This window comes from Chelonia mydas, chromosome 2 (assembly GCF_015237465.2).
Source record: "Chelonia mydas isolate rCheMyd1 chromosome 2, rCheMyd1.pri.v2, whole genome shotgun sequence".
In the NCBI taxonomy this organism is placed as follows: domain Eukaryota; kingdom Metazoa; phylum Chordata; order Testudines; family Cheloniidae; genus Chelonia; species Chelonia mydas.
This window is the reverse complement of record NC_057850.1, coordinates 104494100-104517919: the sequence shown is the minus strand read 5'-3', so window position 1 is coordinate 104517919 and position 23820 is coordinate 104494100. Positions and strand designations below refer to the sequence as shown.

The 23820-nt window shown below is 39.9% G+C and overlaps 1 protein-coding gene and 1 long non-coding RNA gene across 3 annotated transcripts in view; one reads left to right on the top strand and one right to left on the bottom strand.

Moving 5' to 3' along the window:
- LOC114019526 overlaps positions 1-23820 on the top strand; it is a 784643-nt gene that overhangs the window by 401168 nt on the left and 359655 nt on the right. The gene's annotated exons all lie outside the window — the stretch shown is intronic.
- PRL (prolactin) overlaps positions 1-23820 on the bottom strand; it is a 73215-nt gene that overhangs the window by 9194 nt on the left and 40201 nt on the right. Inside the window, exons 2-3 of the mRNA XM_007059921.3 lie at positions 3680-3749; positions 495-676 (exon numbers count right to left, since the gene is read on the bottom strand). Coding sequence (XP_007059983.2) covers positions 495-644 — 150 coding nt within the window. The 5' untranslated portion in view covers positions 645-676; positions 3680-3749. The remainder of the gene's footprint in view (positions 1-494; positions 677-3679; positions 3750-23820) is intronic.

Sequence of the window (23820 nt, the reverse complement as noted above, 5' to 3'; positions counted from 1 at the left end):
TTCCTAACTTTTGAGTGCTTGAGTTTTCAACCTTAATGTTCCTTTAATTTAGTTTATTGTGCAATTTTGTAGGTCTTTTTGAAAAGCAAACTGAAAGAACAGAAATTCCTCCATGTGGCACCTTATTGACACCCACTTGATTCATCAGCAGGTCAGAACCTTTAGCTCCACCACACAGACCTCTGCCACTGGACCTAGTGGAGTAACTCATTGCAGTCGTAGGTTGTTACTTCTGTGTGGACCAGTGCTGGAGGGGGATGACAGACTTTGCCAGTGGGTTTCACAGATATTTGCTGACCACAGAGGTGTGATGAGACTCAGGAATCTTGAGCTCCGTTCCAGACTCTGGAGGGGAGTGTGCTGTAGTGGACACAGATACTACTAACCCAAGCCTGAACCATTTCGTATTCCTAAGCTCCGCTTGTGGTTTTTTTTTTTAAAGTATTGTACTGCAGTTTCTGTCAAGTCTCACTCATAAAATGTTGAGTACTTACAAATTCGTTGAACATTTCTGAGGAGAGGGAGTGGATGTAGTGTGAGAGTTTAACTGCACGGTCAAAAAGATTCCCAAGGGAGACCTGACAACCAACAGACCCACTGGGACAGATTGGCAATGAGGTCACACCTTTCTTTGGCAGGAACATGTTTGATACCAGCAGAACCACCAGCAGCACACCTATTCAGATTTAAAACAAAAAACAAAACACACAGATATATGGATTTAGAAGGCGTCGTATAGCAGAAACTATCACAATTTTTCAGGAAACAGGGTTCCCTGTATCACAATATACTGCGCTCTCTACTGTCTCTTACCACTGTACCTGCCTTCGTTATATAGCAATAAGTGGAAAAAAATCAGCCTTCCCCACTTTGTAAATATAAATACATAGTTATATTTTCATAGATACATAGTTGGAAAAGGTTACTCCCTTTTATTTTTCTCCTGGCCTTCCACAAATGTGCTTTTCTTCTTTGCAAATGTTTGCAGTTTTTAAATTAATTTTGAGGGAGGGTGGTTAGGTCACTCTCTAAAGATTTTGATTGTCCTGGGAATTCCCTCAAAAGATTTCCAGCAGCTGTGCTGTTTAGCAGTTTGAGTTTAACCCTAAAGTGCCTACTGCTAACAAAATCCATAGTGTACTTCAGCCCCTTTCTGATCTTTTGAAGCTTTTAAAAAGGACTTCTGAATGTCTTATAGACAAAACAGATCTGATAAAACTTTAACATTAACTTGACAGAATCAGTTTTCTACCCAGTGAAATAAAATATGCACAGAAGTACAGTGAAATCTTTAAAAAATAATACCTGATAAATTAATACATTGGTTCAAATATTAGGATCCCATACAGCTAGAGGTAAAATGCACCAGAAAAATGACTTTATAAATGTACTGATTTATCAAATGTATTCATTTTATGTGTGCCAAACTAAAATATACCTAATAAAACAGAAGAACCCCCTTTATATCATCTATTAAAGTAATAGCATGTAGTTCAGCATCAAAGCATTCTCTCTGGCTTTGAACTCAGGAAAATTCCTTTTATCTACACAAGCATTATAATGCAAACCCGATAAACAATGTATACTCAAAATGCTGCAGATAGAGGAGTGTGCTGAGAAAGACTCAGATGGTGAAGGAACATTGAGACTAGATGGCTCAAGAGATTGGGATTAGGTTACAGAGCCGTGCACTTTTAAATCCCTAGTTTGATTCTGGACAATGTTGGTAATGACTGAAAGTCATTGCTTTCTGACAGCTATTCAGTGTTTTTTGTGAAATAAATAGGCAATCTGGGTGGTGCCGATGTCACGTCCTTAAACCAATTATAATTGACATTAATTGGTACTCCTGTTAGTGTGAGGCCAGTACAGTCCTATATTGGTATAATTGTGAAAAATCCAACTCTCAAGGAGGTGGATTAACTACGCCGATGGGAGAAGCTCTCCTGTCAATATAGTAGCATCTTCACAAAGGCCGTGTCTACACTGCCACTTTCAGCGCTAAAACTTTTGTCGTTCAGGGGTGCGACAAAAGTTTTAGCGCTGAAAATCACCAGTATAGACAGTGCTTTGTTGCCAGGAGCGGATAAAGCTACCATCGCTCGTTCGGGGTGGGTTTTTTAATTGCCGGGAGAGCGGCCGCACTGTAACGTGGGGTAATGTAGACATACCCTTTAAAGCACTACAGCAACGCAGCTGCACTGTACATGAAGACAAGCCTGCAGAGAGGCCAACAGATATAGGACTGAGTAGATATAGGGACCAAACTACCTTCTCACTCCTAGGAATAGGCTCTCCACGTAGAGATGGAGAAAGCTTGCACTGATGCTGCCTGTACTGTATGTGTTGTATGGCTAAAGAGAGGACTTCAGTCTACAGACCTGTCACTCCAACACCTTTCTTCATTCTGTACCAAATTCAGTCTAACTTAAAAGAAGCACACACACACACACACAAATATCAAAAAGCTAATGGCAAGAGACTTACCTTTCAACGAAGTCCCCTTGCTCATGGTAGTGAGCATGTGTGGCAACTTTCTTCACCAGAAAGAAGCCTGAAGTTCTTATTCTCATCTTCTGTGGGTGCCAGATTTATATACCCTCCAGGGGCCATGCTGCATATATTCAGCAGGTTGTTTCCTATGCTTCCTCGTCATTGAGTTTACATTCTTAATTACAAACATCAAAATGCTCCTCTATTTCATATTCATATTCAGCATGACTTTGTGGCTTGGGGGAGGGAATTTGATAAATTTGGCTGTGAGATCTTAGAGTGGACTGGAGTAGTACAATGATGGTCAGAATGAAAGAGTAGACATATTCTGCTCTTAGGTGCAAATCCCACTGATCTCTGTGGGAGTCTAGTTTAGGCCGGAGTGTTCTAGTTAGCAAGCTGGGAAAGATATCCCCAACTTTTACTGTCTTGTTGCTACCTGCCTCTCCACATGAGAAGGACACATGCATTTTCATTATTGATAGTTATGGGTAACTGTGTAAGGGAAACAGTATCTTGCAAAGTCAACATTACAGACCTTGAGAGAGAAGTGCACAAATTGCACTGAAATCTGCCAAGAGAGGAAATGGAGGCTCCTCCAGATAAAATGCATCTATAAAACTAGTTTGTTGAAACCTCAGCATGATAGGAACACAGCTCAATTCAGGAAAGAGAAAGAACAGGGAGTCCAAAGTATTAGATCTTTAAATAGTAACCAAGAAGTATTGTTTTGTCCTGAATCTGAAAGGTGCTAAGGGAAGAGTGCAATTCTTATCATTAAACACACTTAAATTAAAAAAAAAATCAGGGAAGTTGCCCTGTTTACATGTTTGCTGCTTACTTAAGTATTATCTATTAATGGAAACCTAATAAAAGATGAGATTTTTATTGTAGATGAAAGCTACTTATTTAAAAAATCTGCATATCTACTGTATGGAAAGTGGTGGTTCTTCTAATAAATGGGATGTATAATTTGTTTCCAGATCTGACATCTCTGTGATAATCTACAAGCTACCCAGCAGGTCAGCTCTAGTAGCCCCATGTTATTGTGTGAGGCCCATCTGTATGAATGTATTAGCGAGTGCTTAATCTCTCATCTGTTCCTCAGATCCATTTACCTATGAAAAAACTTTCCAAATTAAATGATTATAATGAATAAGGAATTAATTTTTAATGAATATCTTACCTTCAGATAACCCATTCCATACCCATGTAATGGGCACATATGGAACTCTTAATTCTTCATTGTTTTGTAACTGTGGATGTAAAGGGTGAAAATTAAAAACACAGGAGAGGAGAGTTCGAGAGGGTAAACTATGGGATTCAGTGGTTGAGAAACAGTATTCAATCAGAAATGCGTCAGCAACAGGCTGTAATTACCAACAGGATGTTGCTCAGGACTGGGTCAATTATTAGTATAGTATCTGCTTAAACTCATAAGGGAATCAAACCAAGATGAGGCTTGGTTTGAGATCTGAGGCACAGGAAAGCAAGTCAGAAGAACTGGCCTCTGCACTCAGCCCTTTGTTCCACATACTTTTGGGCAAGTCATGTGTTAACCTCTGTGTGTCAGTCTGATATACTTACCTACCTAACAGGTATTTTTTAGTTCTAGTTCATAATATTTGGAATCCTCAGATGCAAACCACCAAAGAAGCAAAAATAGTCTTCAAATTTTGTTGACATCTGCATTAGGAACTACTGAGGGCTTGTCTTCACTACTGGGGAGATGGACACTGCTGCAATCGATGCAGCGGGCATTGATTTAGCGGGTCCAGTGAAGACACATTAAATCGACAGCAGTGCACTCTCTGGTCGACTCCGGTACTCCACCAGAATGAGAAGAGTAAGGTAAGTAAACGGGAGAGCGTCTCTGTCAACGAAGTGCAGTGAAGACACCGTGGTAAGTCAACGTAAGCAACGTCGACTCCAGTTATGTTATTCACGTAGCTGGAGTAGTGTAACTTAGGTCGACTTAGCCCCATAGTGTAGACAAGGCCTTAGAAACAGGACTGAGGATACTGTGCTTTTCTATTGTTCTTTCCTCCCAAGATCTCCAAACACAAACACAAATGGATTAAACTTCAAAACAATCTGAATAGGCAAAGGAATAAAAGAAACACCCCTATGAGAGAGGGAAATGTAAAGGTGAAATCCCCATTAACAGATGTGACTGCTGATAGAGAGAGAGGTTAAGTGGCTTGTCCTAGGTCTCACAGGAAGTCTGTGTCACAGATGAGAGAGAACCAAGACCTCTTGATTCCCAGACCCGTGCCTTAAGTAAAGACTTCCTCACTGAAGTCATAAAGCCAAAAGAAGAGGGAGATATAATAATGAGGTATAGACAAAGAAAGAAAAGAAATAAGTCAAAGGAGTAATATTCTTTAAAACGATAACAGTTTGTATTAAAAACAGTGAGACTCAATTATTATGTATAGCTGAATATTATGTTTGTTAGTAGGAAAAAAAAGCAATAACAGGCAAGCAGGCCATAGAATACAATGCTATATTCATAATACTGTGTCAGTTTTTTACTTAAGATAAATATCTTAGACTGTATCATGTTTAACTTTCGATTAAAAATTATTTGTCAATGCTAAAAAATAGGATTTTTCTCAGAGATAATGATCCTACTTCTACAAGTTCATACCATTCTATACCTTTCTTAGGCTCTCTGAAATATGAAAAGTATGTTGCATAGTTGATATGCACCTGAAATAGGGCTTTTCGTAGGAAAGAAAATGGGTTATTACCCTGTTAGTTAAAAGTGTGTATCCAACAGGGGTAGCTAACTGAAATGAAGACTGGATAATGTATCTTGATTTTGCCATACAGTGAGCTGGAAGTGTATTTATCTGGTAGAAAAGAACACAACTGGTACAGAAGTTTGAAAAAGACATTTTAAAAAGATGGGCCCTAAACTGTACATGCAAATCTCACATTTGAGTGTGCGAATAAAGTATACATGAAATAATCATTTGTATACTTGGCTACATATACGGTAATGTTTTTCAGGTATAATTTAGGTATAGAATATTAAAAATATAACTGTGTCTTTGGTTTATATATAGTTTACACACTTCTCCAATTAGCTGGATTTATCAGTTAGCTTTGGAAAGATACAAAACAATTTGGTTTGGAGAAAGACCAGGAGCTTGCACCAAAAGAACTTCCATGTGATCAATAAAAAAAAAAACCCCCAAAAAAACCAGTCATAGACTGTTTCTTTATCTAAAATGAGTCTTGACTTTTTTTTCTATTCTGATTACGCCCTACAATCTCTAAGATCTGGGACTTTCATGCAAAAATAAAAGGGAGAGTCTGATATTCTGGGATTCTGTAAATCAAGTGGCTTTTATCCCCTCATAAAGAATCTTGACATTTGAAAAATATGCTTTCAAAATGTTTGTCACAGAAGGAACAGAAAAATGGAGAATAAATATTTCCGTAGTGAGATCTCTATATGCAGGCGTGTGAAAAACAGATAAGAACATAAGGGACAATGATTTCATATGGGGGAAAAATAAAAAACAAATGGAAATCTTTGGGAAATTTTCTGTTCACTTTTAATGTAAATTTAAATACTTATGTGGTTTCATACCCTCTATTAGAAGCAAACATTGCAGAACATGTTTGAAAACTAGTTTTATTATCACTTGCACTGCGATGACAGTCAAGTTACACCATAAAAAATTAAGTGTGAATCCCAAGTAGCGTTCCAGCTGATGATGCAAGCCAAACAGATGAACTCACAAAGAGTGAAACAAAGGCTAGACAATACATACTGATACTTTGATATTTCAAGTTGCTCTGAAAGTAAAAATGAGTAAGTGCCTATTTTAAGTCTGAATGTCTGTGTGGATTCCTCTGAGCATATCTGAGTAGCCGAGAAATTCAACAGTTGTGTGTAACTACTTGCATCTAAAGGCCCAGTGCTGTAAAGACTTTCCACCAGGCATAGTGCTTGCCATAGGCTAGTACTCTCATTGATGTTAATGAGCTGAATTGTGAGCCTGACTGCACACCGGCAGATGCACGCCCACTGCCAGTCTTTGTGTTGTGAAGAGTGTAGCTGCCAGCCGGCCCACAGTTCTACTCAGGTGGGTACGGAGTGGGCAGAGCCTACTCTCTGCCTTCCTCAATGTGCTGGCCAGCAAAGCTGAGCTGGTGCAACAGGGGAAGCAGAGATCAAACTGTGACTCTCCGTCACTGTTTGGTCCCTGCCCTGGTCCTGCTGCAGCAGAATTATGCATTGCCTCTTACTTGGGTGGATCAGAAGGTGCAATCCAGTCCAAAGGGAGTATTTGCAATAGTAAGTATGACACACAATAGTAAGTTTTTGCAGAGTGAGTCCCTAAATGAAAATAAATTTGTTATTCAAACACTACTGAATGCTGTCTGTCATCTCTCATATCTACAGGAAGAAGTGCACTTGATTCTGAAACATGATGAATGTAACAGCTGTAGAAGTAGAAAGATTAATGATTTAAACAGTCTATATAATTTGCTTCTATTTTCTTATGTTTGCTTTAATCTCTTAACTCATTTTCCATGGCCAGTTTCTGCTACAATCAGTAAGTTATTCCCCATAAATCCTCATTTTACTACATTGCTTTTCATTATATCTCTAAGTGGAATGAGCCTCCAAGAATTTACCTACGCATAGCAAAACAGAAATTACCAATTGGCAAGTGAAGGTAAAACCATATATTTATTCAGTGACATGTCAACTGAGTATCTTATGAAAGTGCTGTTTTCCATACATTATACAAGTTGATCAGTATTGTTAAGAGGGTTTGTTTTGAGCGGGAACCACTCGCTGCACAAAAAACATTTCGATTGTTATAATTGTCAAAATATAATGGGAATTGTTTAAAAAAAAGTAAAATTTGCTTCTTATTGGAAGATGCCATTTTCCTGAAATTAATCAGATTACAACCCAAGTCAGTAAAGCATTTAAGTATGTGATTAACTTTAAACATATGCATATGTCCATTGCTAAATAGAGATGAGCTTACCCATGTGCTTAGAATTAAGCATTTACTTAAGTGCTTTGTAGAATTGGGGCCTACAAAAACAAGAGGCTGATTTAACATTGAAATCCTGTGGAAAAAGCACAGAACTCTGGATAAACATTTTTGAAAAGTTTCAATAAAGATACATTTTTTTCATATATTTGAGGTAAATATAGTTTTGTTTTAGCCTGCCTACTTTATTTTACTAACTGATGGTGTTCAGGCATGTCAGATGAAGAATGAATCCTGTGCCCCTTATGTCAGAGAGAGTGCTTCTCCAGCTCAGTACTTTCCAATTAGACTGTTCCTTTTGAGTGTAGATAAGGACCTGATGCAGAGAACAGGGCGCGTGGAAAGATGACCTTGGGGAAGTGGTATAGGTTGAAAGTAGCGGGCTGGTGAAGCAGCAAAGGTTGGCAGAGGTCAGGGGTGAGAATCTGTGCTATGCCTCTGAGGGTCTGTCTACACGGCAGCGGTGTGACTGCAACACGTACCGGACCTAGCTTTGATCTAGCTAGCTCGAATAACAATAGCTGTGAAGCCACGGCAGCACAGGCAGCAGTTTGGGTGGTATAAACCCAGATGGGACCCTGGTATATACTCAAGCAACTAGCCAGTGCTGCTCCCTATACTACCGGTCGAGCAGTTGTTGGGGACTTAAGCTCTGTTCCTTCACTTAAACTATCGTTGATTTCAATGGGAATACTCAAGTGAGTAAAATTATGCACATGCTGAAGTGCCTGCAGATTCAGGGCTTAAGTACATCGTGGCTTGTGTTTTCCTTCCTCTGTGGAGGTTCAGAAGTTGGATAAACTAGGTGGTTGCTCTATACGTCTCCTTCGTACCAATTCATCCAGTGTAAATAGAAACTGTCGGCTCAACACCTGACTCAAAGGACTAGCACTTAGCCAGGTAACTTGTGAAGGCCATTCAGAGGGATTATCATGCAGGGTAAGCATCTATATTCCAAAACTTGTATTTTACATTTTTAAAAAAACCCTCAGAATACACACAAATAATAATGGATGATCAATAATTAAAACCGAAGGGAAATAATTATTAATACAATACAAAACTTGAAGTAAATATTTCTAAAACGAGAGAGAGGAGAAATAATACAAAAGAAAATTTCTTGATAGTAAGCGCATTACCCCATTGCTGACCACTGTTTAAAAGGTCAATTACATTAGAATAGCACACCTGCTGCTCATTTGTATCTTTAAAAATTCATTAAAAATGGAAGATGTCTTCCTGTTTAGCATCTGCTCTAATAAATGTATTTGCATCTAATTGGAGCAACTCACCTTTAGAGCTTCTTTACTCATTTCCTATGGCCTCAGCTTGAACCTTGAACATCTAGTGGTTTGCAAAGTGAAGGCTGAAGTATCATATAAATTGAATGGCTTTGCCATTGTCAAAAATACTGACTATCATAAGTCTTCTATGTTGTATACTTTTTTCTTTCATACAAAAGAAGTGTCACAAATCTCATTATGTTACTTAAATTATGAAAATCTTTATGTTCATGCTCTTTTTAGAAGATACTTTTTAATTTTTGTTCCTTAAAGTGCAATTATAAAATTACAGTTTGGTTTGCTTTAAATGGAGATCCTCCCAAGGGTTGAGGGCTCCTCACAACAAACCAAATCTGAAGTGCCTATCACTTCCCTGGGAAAACCAGTAAGGGAGAGTAAGTGGAAGACAATCTTCACAACTATTTCCTTTCACAAGGTTTCTTCCTGAAATCTTATATTAGGGTTTGGAGTTTGCCTTCTTTGTGGAACAGACATGGAGAAATATTTGAGCCACCATCTTTGGCAGAGATCCATGTTCATCCCAGCTAGTGGAAGCCAGCCAGGGTTACCTGTGCCCACTGTGAATGGAAATAATCAGTGTGTTCTGCAGAGGAGGGAACTGCCAACTGGAAAAGACTGAAACTAGAAATTTCAAAATTCATCAAAATTTCTTTCAAACATTTTTTTCAAAAAATTTCCATGAAAAAAAATTTGTTCTTTTTCAACCTGCTTTTGAAAGGTCCAATATTTTTCAAAATTTCAACAAAGTTTTCAGAAAAAGTTTTAACAAGTTTTACGAAAAGTATTCTGCTGTTTTTGACCAGCTGTCCTGCCAACTTCTCTGAAAATGCAAATGTCACATATATTGGTCCAATATATGAATCAGAAGCTGAATCTTCAAAAAGCCAGCAGTCAGTGCAGACGACCTCTTTAACTATCACCTCATCTACAACTCTTAAATCTTCGAGCGATGGTCTCTATATGTATTCCAAATGTGGGTGTGCAAACACACCATGCGTCTGAGCGGGAAGATTTTTGTACCAGTGTTCGTTGGCCCGCACATGCACCATATGTAGCCTCATGGTGCAGGCGAGGTTATATGAGGCTGTGCGGGATGACACCTCCTCAGTTCCCTCTTACCACTGTATGGTCAGAGTCAGAACCCTTGTTCCTCCCTACATATAGGTTGCCTGCGAGAATGATTTGTCTGTTGTAATTAGTGTTTCTCTTTTCTTATATAGTGTCGTTAGTCTCACCCTCACCTTGTTTGGGGCTGGGCTCCCCCGCCCCGCTTCTCTGGGGGACTATGCCCTGTATTCCAGGGTTCAAGAACTGTGAGTCATGCCCTCACTCATTCTCGACAAGCACCACTACTGCCTCAGGGAAGCCCATCCAGCTGCTCACTTCCTATTCATAGGCAAAATCACTGAGAGAGTTGACAACTAATTTCAAACAATATGACATCTGTCAACATTCTGGCTGCATCTAATTGGCCTGTAGACCAGGGGTTCTCAAACTGGAGGTCAGGACCCCTCAGGGGGTCATGAGGTTATTACATGGGGGGTTGCGAGCTATCAGTCTCCACCCCAAACCCTGCTTTGCCTCCAGCATTTATAATGGTGTTAAATATATAAAAAAGTGTTTTTAATGTATAAGGGGGGGTCGCACTGAGAGGCTTGCGGTGTGAATGGGGTCACCGGTACAAAACTTTGAGAACCACTGCTGTAGACTATGGTGTAGCATGGAGGCAGCCCTGATAGCGCACAATATATCTATAGATCCAAGAAACACCTTCTACTTATCACACATCAGCCACAGACCATCTTTCTGTTCAGCGTGAAACCCACTAACATCTCCTGTTACCCATAAATGCTACTCTGAAACAAAGCCCCCTCTTTTTAGTAGTCCACTACAAGCCTGAGAAGCTGAATAGCTCTTGAACCAATAGTGATTTGGGCCCTGATCCTGCAATTGGTTCCATGTAGGTGCTTTTAGTATCAGTGCTTTAAATGGTCAAAGAAAGGTACGAAACAAATAATTTCCTTCTGTTTTCACAGCATTTTGTTTTTCAAAAATAACTCTGTTAATCTAGCCTCCAAGGTCCTTTTCACCTATAATCAGCAAATTATTCTCCTTAGAATCTCCATTTTACTCACTTGGCTAGATGGTTGCCAGGGAGTCATGTCAACTCTCTGTGTCATTTAAGCAGCCTAAGTGGAAAGAAACTCATTCTTTGTTGGAGATACAGAAGATCACAGAAAGAATGGAAAGATACAGTAGGTGGTGGTTCATTTATGCCAGGCACTGAGCCTCCTCGTCCCATGTGTAGACAAGTGTAGAGGTTCCATAGCTACGTGAGCAATAATGGAAACTGCAGATATTTCGTTTAATAAAGACTTCATTATTCTCATAAAACCTCAGTGTGACGCAATGCTGCTATAACCATTCTCATTAAGCTGAATGTGAAGATCCTTCAAAGCTTGTAAACTTGCCAGTAGCAATCAACGATTCTTTCACATTCCCTCCAGCCACTTTTCACTGCACAAAGGTTTTTTAATTTAGGCTTTTCTCTTCAGTGAAGGGTTTTGCTTTCTTTTTTTTCTTTCTATTTTTTTAAGGGTGGTGGTGTCTCTATTCCCTTCTTTTCAGAGCATAGATCTTGGGAGTTGGGTGGGGGGGAGGATTGGGGGGAGAACCCTTGACATCTGGAGAGAATTTCAAGTTGCCCTTCACCCTATGAAATGAAATCTGCAAGTTTTTTAAAAGAAGCGTAGAGGGATCAATCAGCAAGAGACACAATTAACTTTTATCTGACAGGCTCATGACAGTGTTCAGGACTCTTCACTGAAGACTTTGTGGAGGCCTTGATTTGTTTGAAAGGTTCGTCCTCAGAACTTCAGGTCAGAGAGGCTTGTTGGCCTATGAATAAAAGCAGATACAATTACTCCCACGTTGCCTGGTGCCACATTTGACACACACATACATTAAAATGTGTAATGGAAAAAAATGTCCATAGTTGTTAGGAATCCTGTCTGGAGGTTCTGCTGCTGCTGTTTCTATTTATTTTGTTTGTGTTGGGAGATAGGCTTTAGTCACAGTGTGTATGTTTTGTGATAGATCTAAATGCTTATTGAACTGGATTTTAGAGGGTTTTGATAAAATCAAGAGTGCATATGTTGCTGTTTCTCTAAGAACAGTTTAAATGCAGTTTTTAATTTTGTATCCATGTGTACCTTCTGAAAATTGGAATATTTGAATATTCTGAACAGTATATTAATTTTTCTTTATGCAAAAGCATACATATCACTTACATGTATCACATGTGCATAAATTCTACATACAGAGCATGTGCAGTCTGCACACACATCCCTTATAAATCCTACAAAAACACACACAGATCATACATAATTTAGGACTACAGCCTCTACTTCACTTGTACCTTCTTCCTTCTTTTGTTTCTCACACATCCATATGCATTTATTCATGCTGAACGCTTATGGAGGCACCCCATGTACTTGTAGCCTTTTCATGCATGGTACAAATCTATTAGATTAGACTGTGACTGCTTCATGCAAACAGAACACTTACATATAGTACCACACACTTCTGCACACAACCCAGGTACGTCCCTTACACATACACATATTGCATAGATATGCTACACACACATACCGCACATATACAGAGCACACAGTACATAGTATACCAACACAAACTTAGAACATACACATACAGGCACGTAAGCATGGATCAGAGCTTCACTCCACGTGGCTACTGTCAGTTTCAGTTATAGGTGCAGTACTAATGAGAAGCAATGTTGATGTATAGTGTTTTTGACAGGATAAGGGTCTACGCACACAAAAATAATTATATAACCCCCCCCACCTCTCACTCCCTGTGCCTGTACTATATTCTCTGTTTCTTGTTTCTATTATAATAGATTCTGTGCCATTAGCCAATAGAAAGAAAATCTTACAGCTTCATGGACATATCACCAAAGTAAATTGAAATCACTTTTCCATTAAGCAACAAGATAATATGGTTAGAAAGGAGATCATAAAAGTAGTTCCAGAATAATGAAATAATGCCATGGTATGGCTCGAATCTAGAAAGGATACTACATTAGCCTACTCTGTGGGATGTCATTTAGTATTTTAAGATACATCCCTCTAGGCATTGAAATAGAAACAACTTTCAGACCCTTTCTTTGACATGGAAATAAAATTGACTGTTTCAAACAATACTGACATGGTTTGGCAAAGAAACGATGAAGGGAATTATTAGGAGATAAGTATTTTGCTGACTGCCAGGTTTGTACTCTCACTGATGTGCCAAGAAGAATAACCTGTATGAACATTGCAGGCTTAGACTGGAAATTCGTTTCCTGATGCTTTAATCCATTATTGTGGGACCTGAAACAAATATATATTTGTTTCCTTGGCAAAAGCTTCTGAATTCATCTGCTATTAATATTTTAATGTACTGTTTGAGGTATTACAGTGCCTTATTCTCAAGTTAAACTCTGACAAAGTCAATGCAGGAAACAACCAAAACTCAGAGAGCCTGACCTATTCAAATACTAATCACCCTGAAAGGTCCTGCCAATCAAACCTACTGCATAGGAGTATTGTGATGATAAACTATTAAATGTTTGAAAGGTACTATATAGTTGCTGTACTAAAAGTGACCAGAGCATACCGCAAACCCAAATTTGTGCCACTGCAAATGTGCAGAATTTATGTCCCCTGCAGATTTCTTTGCTTCCCTGCAGAAAAATGACTGTCTGATGGGGAAGCAAAGGGAAGCCACAAGAGCGGTCATGCGACCCTCCCCAGCAGTATGTTTTGGGTGCCCAAGGCAGCTGGCAGAGAAGTAAATGATTGTGGGGCAGGGGGCTCCTACCCTGTACTGGGCTCAGCTGTTAGTCCCAGCTGATCTGGGGAGGACGGGACTTCCTCTTCCACTGCACAGCATCCAGGCCTGGGTCAGACCCACCCCCAGATTTCTCTCCTGGCTTCAGGAAGCTCTGCAAAATCCTCCCTCACCCCACTGCTTCCTGCACCCATCACTCCTCAGCTGCAGGGGAAGGGACCCCTGCACAGGGAGTTGCTCCCCCATCTGCCCAACCCCCGTACATCCCGACCCTCTCATACCCAGACCCTCCCACCGACCCCAACTCCCCCACACTCAGAATCCCCCCGATGAGCCCCACTCCCCCTGCACCTGGACCACCCCAATGAGCCACCCGCACCTGGATCCCCACCCCACCCGAGCCCCAACCAGCTGCACCTGGATCCCCACCCCACTGAACCCACTCCCCCAGCATCTGGACTCCACACTGAGCCCCCCACACCCAGACCCCCTTGCTGATTTCTGTCCCCCCACACCCGGACCCTGCCCACTGCTGAGTGCCAACCACTTTCATCTGGACCCCCGCCCCCAACAAGCACCTGTGCATCCAGATCTCCTCTGCACCCAGATCCCCCACTGAGCTGCCCACACTCAGATTACCCCATACAGAACCCTCTCAACCCACACCTGGATCCCCCCACATTAAGCCCCTCCACACTTGGATCCTGCCTTGCTGAGCCTGCCTATCCACACAGCGGGGCAGGGCCCTGGAGTGTTTTGGGGCAGGCTGTATCCTTGCGCTGTGTCAGAGTTGGGTGCAGCCTCACAGCTGAGTCCATGTCTGGGGCAGGGAGCGGCAAAGTGATCTCCCACCTCTGTGAAGCCAGTGGACTGTGCTTCCCAATGCCATGCTGGAGGCTCCACATTCATTTGACAAATAAAATTTGAAGAATTTTGTAGAATTTTAAAATATTGTGTGCAGAATTTTAAAATTTTTGGTGCAGAATGCCCTTAGGAGTAGCACATATTTCAGAACCAGCTGCTCGGTTCCACTTCTCCTGCACTATAAGGCTGGTGATGAAGCTGATGATTCCCAGCTTACTACTTACATCAAATATGTCAATCAATTTGGAGCGTGCTCCAACTCACTATCTTGGTAATCTTTTCCCTCATAGCCTTAGGCCGGCCACGCCTTTAGCGGAGTGATCACAGCTGGAGCAGAATACGAGGTAGTGGTGGTGGAGTGAGACATGAAAAATAGTTTTCACAGGTCCTACCAGAAAGTTAAATCTGGCTTTAGAAGGGAAAAACAACGTCAACAACACTAGCAGTAGGAGTGAAACAGATTCTGGTTCTGGACACCCCAGACTTTGAGGCTCTCAACTGGCAATGAGTTCTGTAATGTGGGAACTCAAATGTTCCTGTATGCAGGGAAAGTTTAGATCAGTGTCCAAAATTTGTGGTCTTTGCTCATCTGAGGTGATGTCACAGTCTTATATGATAGCTGGTCAGATAAATTCCTTCACAATGAAATTTGAGGAAAAGCTGAAGAACAGAAAAATCCATGATCTCCTTTTCCTGCCCTTTTTTCTGAACAGCTGTGTTCATCTAGTCAATTTCAGAAGATGAGATTTGTATGTGTGTATTCACTGCAGAGTATGGTCTAAAAAATAGGTTATTCTTTTTTTTTAATAATAGAGGAATCATCTTTCTGAGGCCCAGCCAGAAGGGAGAATGGATACACCGAGGCCCTGAATGTTTGAACTCTTACCACTGTTTTGAGCTATGACTGAGACAGGCAGTGTTTAAAAATAGAAACTACAGTTCTTCTGTCTGTGCAGCCTCTTCCCCAGTGATTCGTTCTGAAGAATGAAGTCATGCTCGGAGCCTGCTGTTGACTGGGCAGGCTGTTTCCAACAGAGTGAGCAGAAGCTCGTACTGCAAGCTTAAAAGGCTGTTAGAGATTTGCAGACCATACATCCAAAGGCAAAAACAAAGCCAAACAACAACAACAATAATACACACCCACACACAAAGATACAATTTTTGAAATTAGAAACATTAAAGGAAGATTTATGAGCCTCTGGTTTTAAGAAACCATTTGGTACTTTGGAGTTTGCAAGCAGTTTACTTTGAGATTGAGTTTGGTGATTTTTTTTTCTTTTTTTAAAGTTTTAAATAGTTTAATTCAGCATGTGCACTGATCTTTTTATACTGAAGTTCTCTTAACTTGCTGTGCTACTTGTAAAAATCAGAAAGATTTAGGGGAAAATACCTGTTATTTTTTAACAGCAGCATTACTGTTTGTTACATGCATTAAGGAGTCCTGCTTGTGAACTCTGACTTTACTGTCTGCTCAGTTTCCTCACAGGAGCACTGTGTAATTTTGTTGTGTTTTGACAGTTGGTGACCCATGACCCTCATTCCATAAAATGTTTAGGCTGAGGAAGGCTGAAAAGAGCTTTCAGACGTGATGGTTCAGGGTTCTTTTGAGACAGGCCAATCATCTTTTCCACCAGCCAAGTCCATATATAGTGCTTACTTTTAGTTTACACAATGCTCTTGTGGAACAAATCAGATCAAAGGATTTATTAACATGTTTGAAAAATGCACATCCGCATTGTGGAGAAGAAGCACGTTATGGAAATCCATAATATCACATTCAGGCAGCCTCCACAACATTTACTTCAAAGTGACTCCATGTTCTCAATTTCAAAAGAAAAGAGGGAAAAATGAGAACAGGGTGCACGAGTCCTCACTGCTTAATTTTATTTGTAAACCAGCTAAGTTCTAGAATGTTTCTTTACTGCTTTTTAGAGGGCCCCACTGAGCCCCCTCTCAGGGTGCGCTGCTTATTAATTGCTTGTACCTGTAATTATCTCCCACATTTGAGGCTGTATAAGTTGCAGACTGCCTGCCTTCCTGCTTTTGGAATGCAAATGACTCACTTTTATGGGAGTGGAGGAAGCAGGGAATAAATGCATAAAGAGCAGTCTTCAGAAAATAATGTCACTGTTTGGGTCCTGGTCACAATACGATGTGCTGGCAAAATCCATGTTTAAACATAGTTCTTGCTTGTGTGGGCCTAATATATATTGGTTTCTTGACCAATACGTACAGAATTCTTTTTTTTTCTTTCTGAGAACTGTGTCTGTTATTCTGCACTATAGACTACAATAATAATAACAATACTTTGCACTTCTGTAGCACCTTCCATCTGAGCCTCCCAGTGTTTTACATACATTAATTAAGCCTTCTAAAACATCTATATAGAAGAATTATTATTAGAGTTGGATGAATAATTCACAATGAATATTTCATTCAGTAAATTTTGCTGTTTTGTCTTCTGAAATTGTCCATTAAAATTGTAATATTCTTACATTTATTAATTCAAAATTATCTGTCATTTTCTTCAGAGAATAATTCTTGGTCTGTAGATCATTAGAAAACAGCTCATTTAAGAATATTCACAATTTTCTCTGTGCTGGTTAGTTACAAAATCACCTGGTCTAATTTCTGTTCCCTGATTGGGTAACATATATCTAAGCAACAATAATGCAAATTTGGAATTGCATGTTTGAGTGCAAAAATCACAAGCTGGAATTCACATGGCTCAGGATTAATTATATATTTTAAAATTTGCTTTTGACAAATATTCAATCGTTTGAGTTTACAATGTCCTCTTTCTGAGTTTTTACATTAGGAAAGCTTACTTGCTGTGATATTCATGAAGAGTGAAGAAAATGGGCCTGTGAATAGAGGTGGAGTAAATTCATTTACAAATTCAAATGAATATTTCCAGATATTTTTGGAATTCATGTTTTAACTATCTGCATTTTAATGGATGGGAAAATATAGTGTGAAGCAGTTACCCTCTATCAAACAGGCCTTGTATGAACGTTCTATCTCTTCTGACTCCAGGGCCTGACTTTTAACCCTTAGTAGACTTTCTTTCAATGCAGTCAATAGCATAGTTTGGCCAGCACAATTCTTAGAAAACTGAGCAGGGATGGAGATGACCTTGACAGAGTCAATAAATCTCTCTGTACTTCCAATTCCCCCTCTGCAAAAATGGGTAAAGTAATATCTAATTTGTCACTTGTCCAAATAATAAATCTTATCCTATTATAAGAGGCAGCAAGGCTTGGCAGGCATGGCATTGGTCTGGGACTCAGGAGAATTGCTGGGCAAAATGTTTCAGCTGAAATTTTTTTTCCAGTGGTCAGTGCAGATTTGTCAACATTGAAATGTTACATAAATGTATCCATTTCAATGAATTGTTCATGTTGAAAACACAATGAAACATTGTGAGAATGTCACAAGATTATGTTTTGGCATTTCTGAAATGACGTTATGATTTTTCTATGTGAAATGACTTTGTTTTGAAATTTCCTTCCATTTTATTTTTTTAAAAAAACATTAAATGCTTGAAATCTAAACAAAATATCTTGTCTGATCCAAAAAAAATTTTTTTTTGTTTCTCTGAAAATTTTGAAAAATTTTGTATTTTGGGTAAACCTGAAATGATTTTTCAGAATTGCCAGTGAATTGAAAAATCGGTTATTTGTACAGCTCTGTGCAGGAGACTTGGGTGCTAATCTCAGCTCTGCCAATGGGCACATCACTTCACCCTTCCCTACCTTTTTAAAGTATAAGCTGTTCAAGGCAGGGGCCATCTCTTAGGCCTGGTCTACACTGTGTGTGTGTGTGTGGTGGGGGGGAATCAATCTAAGTTACACAACATCAGCTACGTGAATAACGTAGCTGAAATCGACGTACTTAGATCTACTCACCGCGGTGTCTTCACTGCGGTAGGTGGACTGCTGACGCTCCCCTGTCGACTCCGCCTACACTTCTCACTCCGGTGGAGTACCAGAGTCAACGGGAGAGTGCTCAGCTGTCGATTTATCGCATCTTCACTAGATACAATAAATCGACCCTGCTGGATCAATTGCTCCGGAGGTAAGTGTAGACATGCCCTTACTGTGTTTGAACAGTGCTTAGCAGAATGTAGCCCTGACCTTGGTTGAAGCCTGTAGGTGCTACTGTATTATTTATAATAAATGATAATATCTGACACTGCCTAGGGGTGAATCTACACTAGGAAGTTATGCTAAATATTTATCACCATTGCTAGCTCTGGTGCAGTTCCACCAGTGAGAGTGACAGCAAAAGCACCAATGCAGGGCAGGGATCTAGGTGGCCACTGGCATATAAGCACCATGTCCTCTGGACCTGTTCAGGTCTTCATGAAACATTGCCTTAAATATTGGTGGCTGCTGATGCTCCCACCGCCTAATGCTGGTGAAGCTGAGCTGTGTTAAAACTCGGAGGAAATTTTAAGAGAAAAGTCTACGGTAGACATGGCCTTAGCTCCTATGTCCATTGTGTCTGAGAGTTTAGAACAATTCAGGGACACAGCTAAATCATGATTAGGTCCCATTATGCTACAAGACACTACTATGTTTCAGTAAACTGGAGTGTTAACTGTCCTTGAACATGGTTAGATTTTGTAATGTAGACTAGACCTTATCTGGATGAGTGTTTTAAGGGCTAGCACCTTTTGTGTGACTGAAGGGGCTGAAGTAATCATTTATTCTCCAGCAAAATCTGAAACTTTCCTGTCTTTGGGCTTCATTCTTGACGCGGTGGCTGAGAGGTTTAAAAACGGACGTACTGATGTGTAGGCCCGTGGCTCAGGCTGCACAGAGAAGGCAGTAGTGAGGGATTAGAGTCAGAGCACCAATCTGTTTCCAGGCTTTGCCTCACCACTTCTGACATTCTGCCAAAGGTCAGACATGGACCTTACCTATTATCCCATTTCTCTGCTTAGTTTGAATTTGACTGATTTGGAATCTTTTCTTACGCTAGCCTCAACCTACCAAGGCCCATATGTGGGGAGAAAAGAAAATACCTAGTGCAAGAAGCTTAAAGCCACATGGAGTTAATTTAGTTAGTATAAGTGATAGCATTGACTGCTAGCATACTCATTCTGCATTTCTGATCTACAGGCTGCAGTTTACAGCTCTAAAATTGACAGAGTGCAATGAGCCTCATCCTGATCCTGTTGGCGTATATGGGAGTTTTGCTGTTAGAGGCAACTTCAAGTCTAGTGTATGAGAGAGAGAGAGAGAGACAGAGAGAGAGAGAGAGAGAGAGAGAGCTGCTTCCTGATAACAAGGTCTGTGGTTAAGGCACTGGCCTGGCATTCTGGAGATCTGGGCTTAATTCTCATCTCTACCACAGACTTCCTGTGTGTTCTTGGGCAAGTCACTTAATATATCTGTGCTGCAGTTCCCCATCTGTAAAAAAATGGGGATAATACTCCTTTCTCCCAGCCTTTGTCTTGTCTGTTTAGAGAGTAATGGCTTCAACTCATGGATTATCTTTTACTGCGTGTTTATATAGTGCCTTGCACAGTGATCTTGTTTGGGGCCTCTGAAGCCTTCTGTGATAATGACAAATAGTAAGAAAATGATGCAGAGATTTTATTTCCTTACTGATCTGAAAACTCCAGTAATAATAGTAAGCACTTATAAACCACCTTTCATCTGAAGCTTTCACAGTATTCTCCATGCACTAATTTGTCTTCTCAATAACCCTGTGAGGTAGGTACTCTTATTCCTATTTGTCTGATGGGGAAACTGAGGAGAAGAGAGGAGAAGCAGTTTGCTAACAGTCACACTGCAAGATGCTGGTGAAGGCAGGAAGAGAATCCAAGATTTACTCACTCCCAGTCCCCTGATTTGACCTGGCTAACCAGGATTACTTCTTAATAACGGCATCCTTGTCAGAAGGTTACAGTGGTGAATATTTCCTTTGGCACGTGAGCAAATGACTATCCCTTTTCAGGTGCTATTCCAAAGTGGGATTGGGTATTCCAGTGATTTAACATGACGCAAGCAAAATGTTAATCCATATGCTATAAAAAATTGTTTGATTTTTTTTTTGAAGCCAGGTGCTGTAGGAAGAAAACACTTTGACTATCTCCAATGCAAAGTTCCTAGAGAACCTAACAGAACAATACACTGAAAGTGATTGAAAATAAAAAATGAATTAACAAGCTTTGGTGGAAATGCGCTCCCTCTATCAGTCTAAAGTGAAATGTCTGGGTGAAATCCTGGATCCACTGACGTTAATGGGAGGTTAGTGATGGACTTTAATGTGTCCAGGATTTCACCCCGTTTGTTCAGTCTTTCCCAGCTCAGCCTTCTCCTTGTGGCAAGACTAACAGGAGCCAACCTCTGAAACAAATCTCGCAGCTGCTGGGGCTATCAAGTGATCAAGACTTTAATCAACAGGCTGAGGCCTCTTTGACTTTCAAGCTGAGGTTTGCATGATTGGTGCAAAGGATACTTGCCCCTTGTGGGTAATTTAAAAAACCAAAGTGAAACAGAATCCCAAGGCAAATTGTGATTTATTTCTTTTGTTAAATAGCAGGTCACAAAAGCATAAGGATACGCACAAGGCAGCAGCATGGTTATGGAACATACTGTAGTTACATTCTCATCTATGCTACAGATTGCAACCACGTTGCAACAGGGTCAGGTCACTGCAGTGTAAGCACACATGAAAAGTTGTGGGAGGGGAGGACTGGAGTGAAAAATGTGTCTGTTCTGCAGTGGGGACATGTTTCCATTTTCTCGCCTCCTCGTCTGCCCCTCCCCCCCAGCTGTTCCTATATGTCAAGAAACAACCATGTAAAAAAAGGCCCCCTGACATGATTGTATTTGAGGTGTAGATGGTTGTAATAGGGTTTCAGATCTGCCCCATTGGCAGTAAAGGATGTACCGTATTGCTCTAATACCGTGGTTCTCAACCAAGGGTATGTGTACCCCTGGGGGTATGCAGAGGTCTTCCAGGGGGTATATCAATTCATCTAGATATTTACCTAGTTTTACAACAGGCTACATAAAAAGCACTAGTGAAGTCAGTACAAACTGAAATTTGATATAGACAATGACTTGTTTATACTGGTCTATATACTATACACTGAAATGTAAGTACAATATTTATATTCCAATTGATTTATTATTGTAAAAATGAGAAAGTAAGGTATTGTCCCATAATAGTGTGTGGTGACACTTTTGTATTTTTATGTCTGATTTTGTTAGCAAGTAGTTTTTAAGTGAGGTGAAACTTGGGGGTACACAAGACAAATCAGACCCCTGAAAGGGGTACAGTCTCTGGAAAGGTTGAGAGCCACTGCTCTAATACATTAAAGGACAAAGCAGCAAGGAAACAAATGAAAAAAACAATGGGTTTTTCTATTATTTTCTTAATTTCTGTATTCTTCTTTTAACTTCTCCACTTTGCTTGTAAAAGCAAATGGATGTTTGGAAAAGAGTTGACAGTGCACTTCAGGGTTATAAGTAGTGTTCTAAGTACTGTTATGTAGCAATTTGGGTTTATAAAACCAGGATGCTATAATATGGACATGGGTTCATATGTCAAAGAGCTTTGGACATTTCACCATAAAGTCGTATAATAAAATTCTGGCCTTTGAAGTAAGAAAAATAAAGTGACCCACAATATTATAAGTGATATGTTTTGGGAGACAACTAACCCAGATTTCATTGTCTCTGGGTATAAAACAAAGGGGGGAGAATGATGTCCCAAGAACACTGAACCATGGACTAGACAAATTATGATGGATATCTTGCAGAATTTCCCTAGTGTTTCTTATCATTTTCACACAGCTATGCTGATTGCCATCTGTTTGTCAGAATTATTTGTTTTATTTGCCTTTTTAAATGATTCTCATTGTGGCTCAGGTATTCCCCCCCGCCGGTATGTGACACTGCAAGAGCCATTTAGTAGGCTCTCTCAATTCAACAAACACATTGGATGTGACCTTGAGAAATACTAACTTTCTCTTCTATCCCCAACACTGAAATCTTCCAGAATGCCTGGCTTTCAGTTTCAGTGATTTGCATGAATCATGGTGTCTGTGTTTCTGTGGATGAGGCAGATTTACACATATATGTACAAGTAAATGTGTGTGTATTTATGCATAGCTTCCCAGAGAGGAGGATGGATTTGGATGCAGTGGTGGGTGCAACAGATTGTAATTTAAAAAAATCATTTCTTTTTCTCTTTTGGAGATTAATGTCACTACAGTTAAGAGATGGTCCATTTTGTTAATCTCTCAACTCAAAATTTTATTGAGGTCCGTTGGAGCATCCAATTTGGCTCAACATCATGATAGAAGGATAATAAACTCGGGGCCAGGTTCTTCTCTGAGATAAGCAAATGCAACTCCTGTTCAAGTCAACTGCGTTTTGTGCCCCTTGGGCAAAATTTGACCCTTTGATCTGGAAAAGAATAGAAAGACTTTGTATGCTTTTTCTATAATGGGTTTGTCTGGCATGCCATTGGAAGACTTTACAAAGAACAACTGTATCTATGAACAGATGATATATGCCTTAATATTACTGAGTCCTTCATTAGAGTGTCCACGTAACATGTATAGATTATTCTCCCTTTAGTTTGTGCATGTAACATTATTATTGGGAACTACAATTAGGTATCAGTGGAGAATATGGTCTTCTGTGATGGCTTTTCCTTTTGGTCATATCAAAAAGCTTTTACTTAGTACAGGTTTCTGCCATGATTTTTCCATAAGTATATAATAAAATATGAAATAAAAGTCTAACAGAGATTGGCAGAAGTAAAGGAGTTATATTATATCCAATAAACTCGACAGAAGTCACGTTAAGTACATGCTTTAACCTGTGTTCTTGTTTAATCCAGTAAGTAGAACAGAGGTTCTCAAACTATGTTTCGTGGCCTATTTGGCCACATCATACTGAGTCCTGTTTTGTTTTCCACTGACAGAATCAGAAACTATGGGAGAGGGAGATGAAGGGAAGGACAAAAGTAGGCAGCATGTTTTACTCCTTTCAAACAGGACAAAAAACTTGCTACAATAAAGATTGCAAAAAACGCACAAATGCTTTCCCATTATCACTTTTCCATGTAACTGCAGTAATTTGACAAAGGGATGCAATGTGATTATAAATGAGAGGGAGATAGTCCTTGAGATTGTGAATGTAACAAGGAGAGATGGGCAATGTGATTTGAGAATGGTATTGAGGTGTCCACAAAGCTTTCTCTCTAGAAGGATGTGGTCCACCCTATGAACAACTTTGAACCCTCCTAAATGA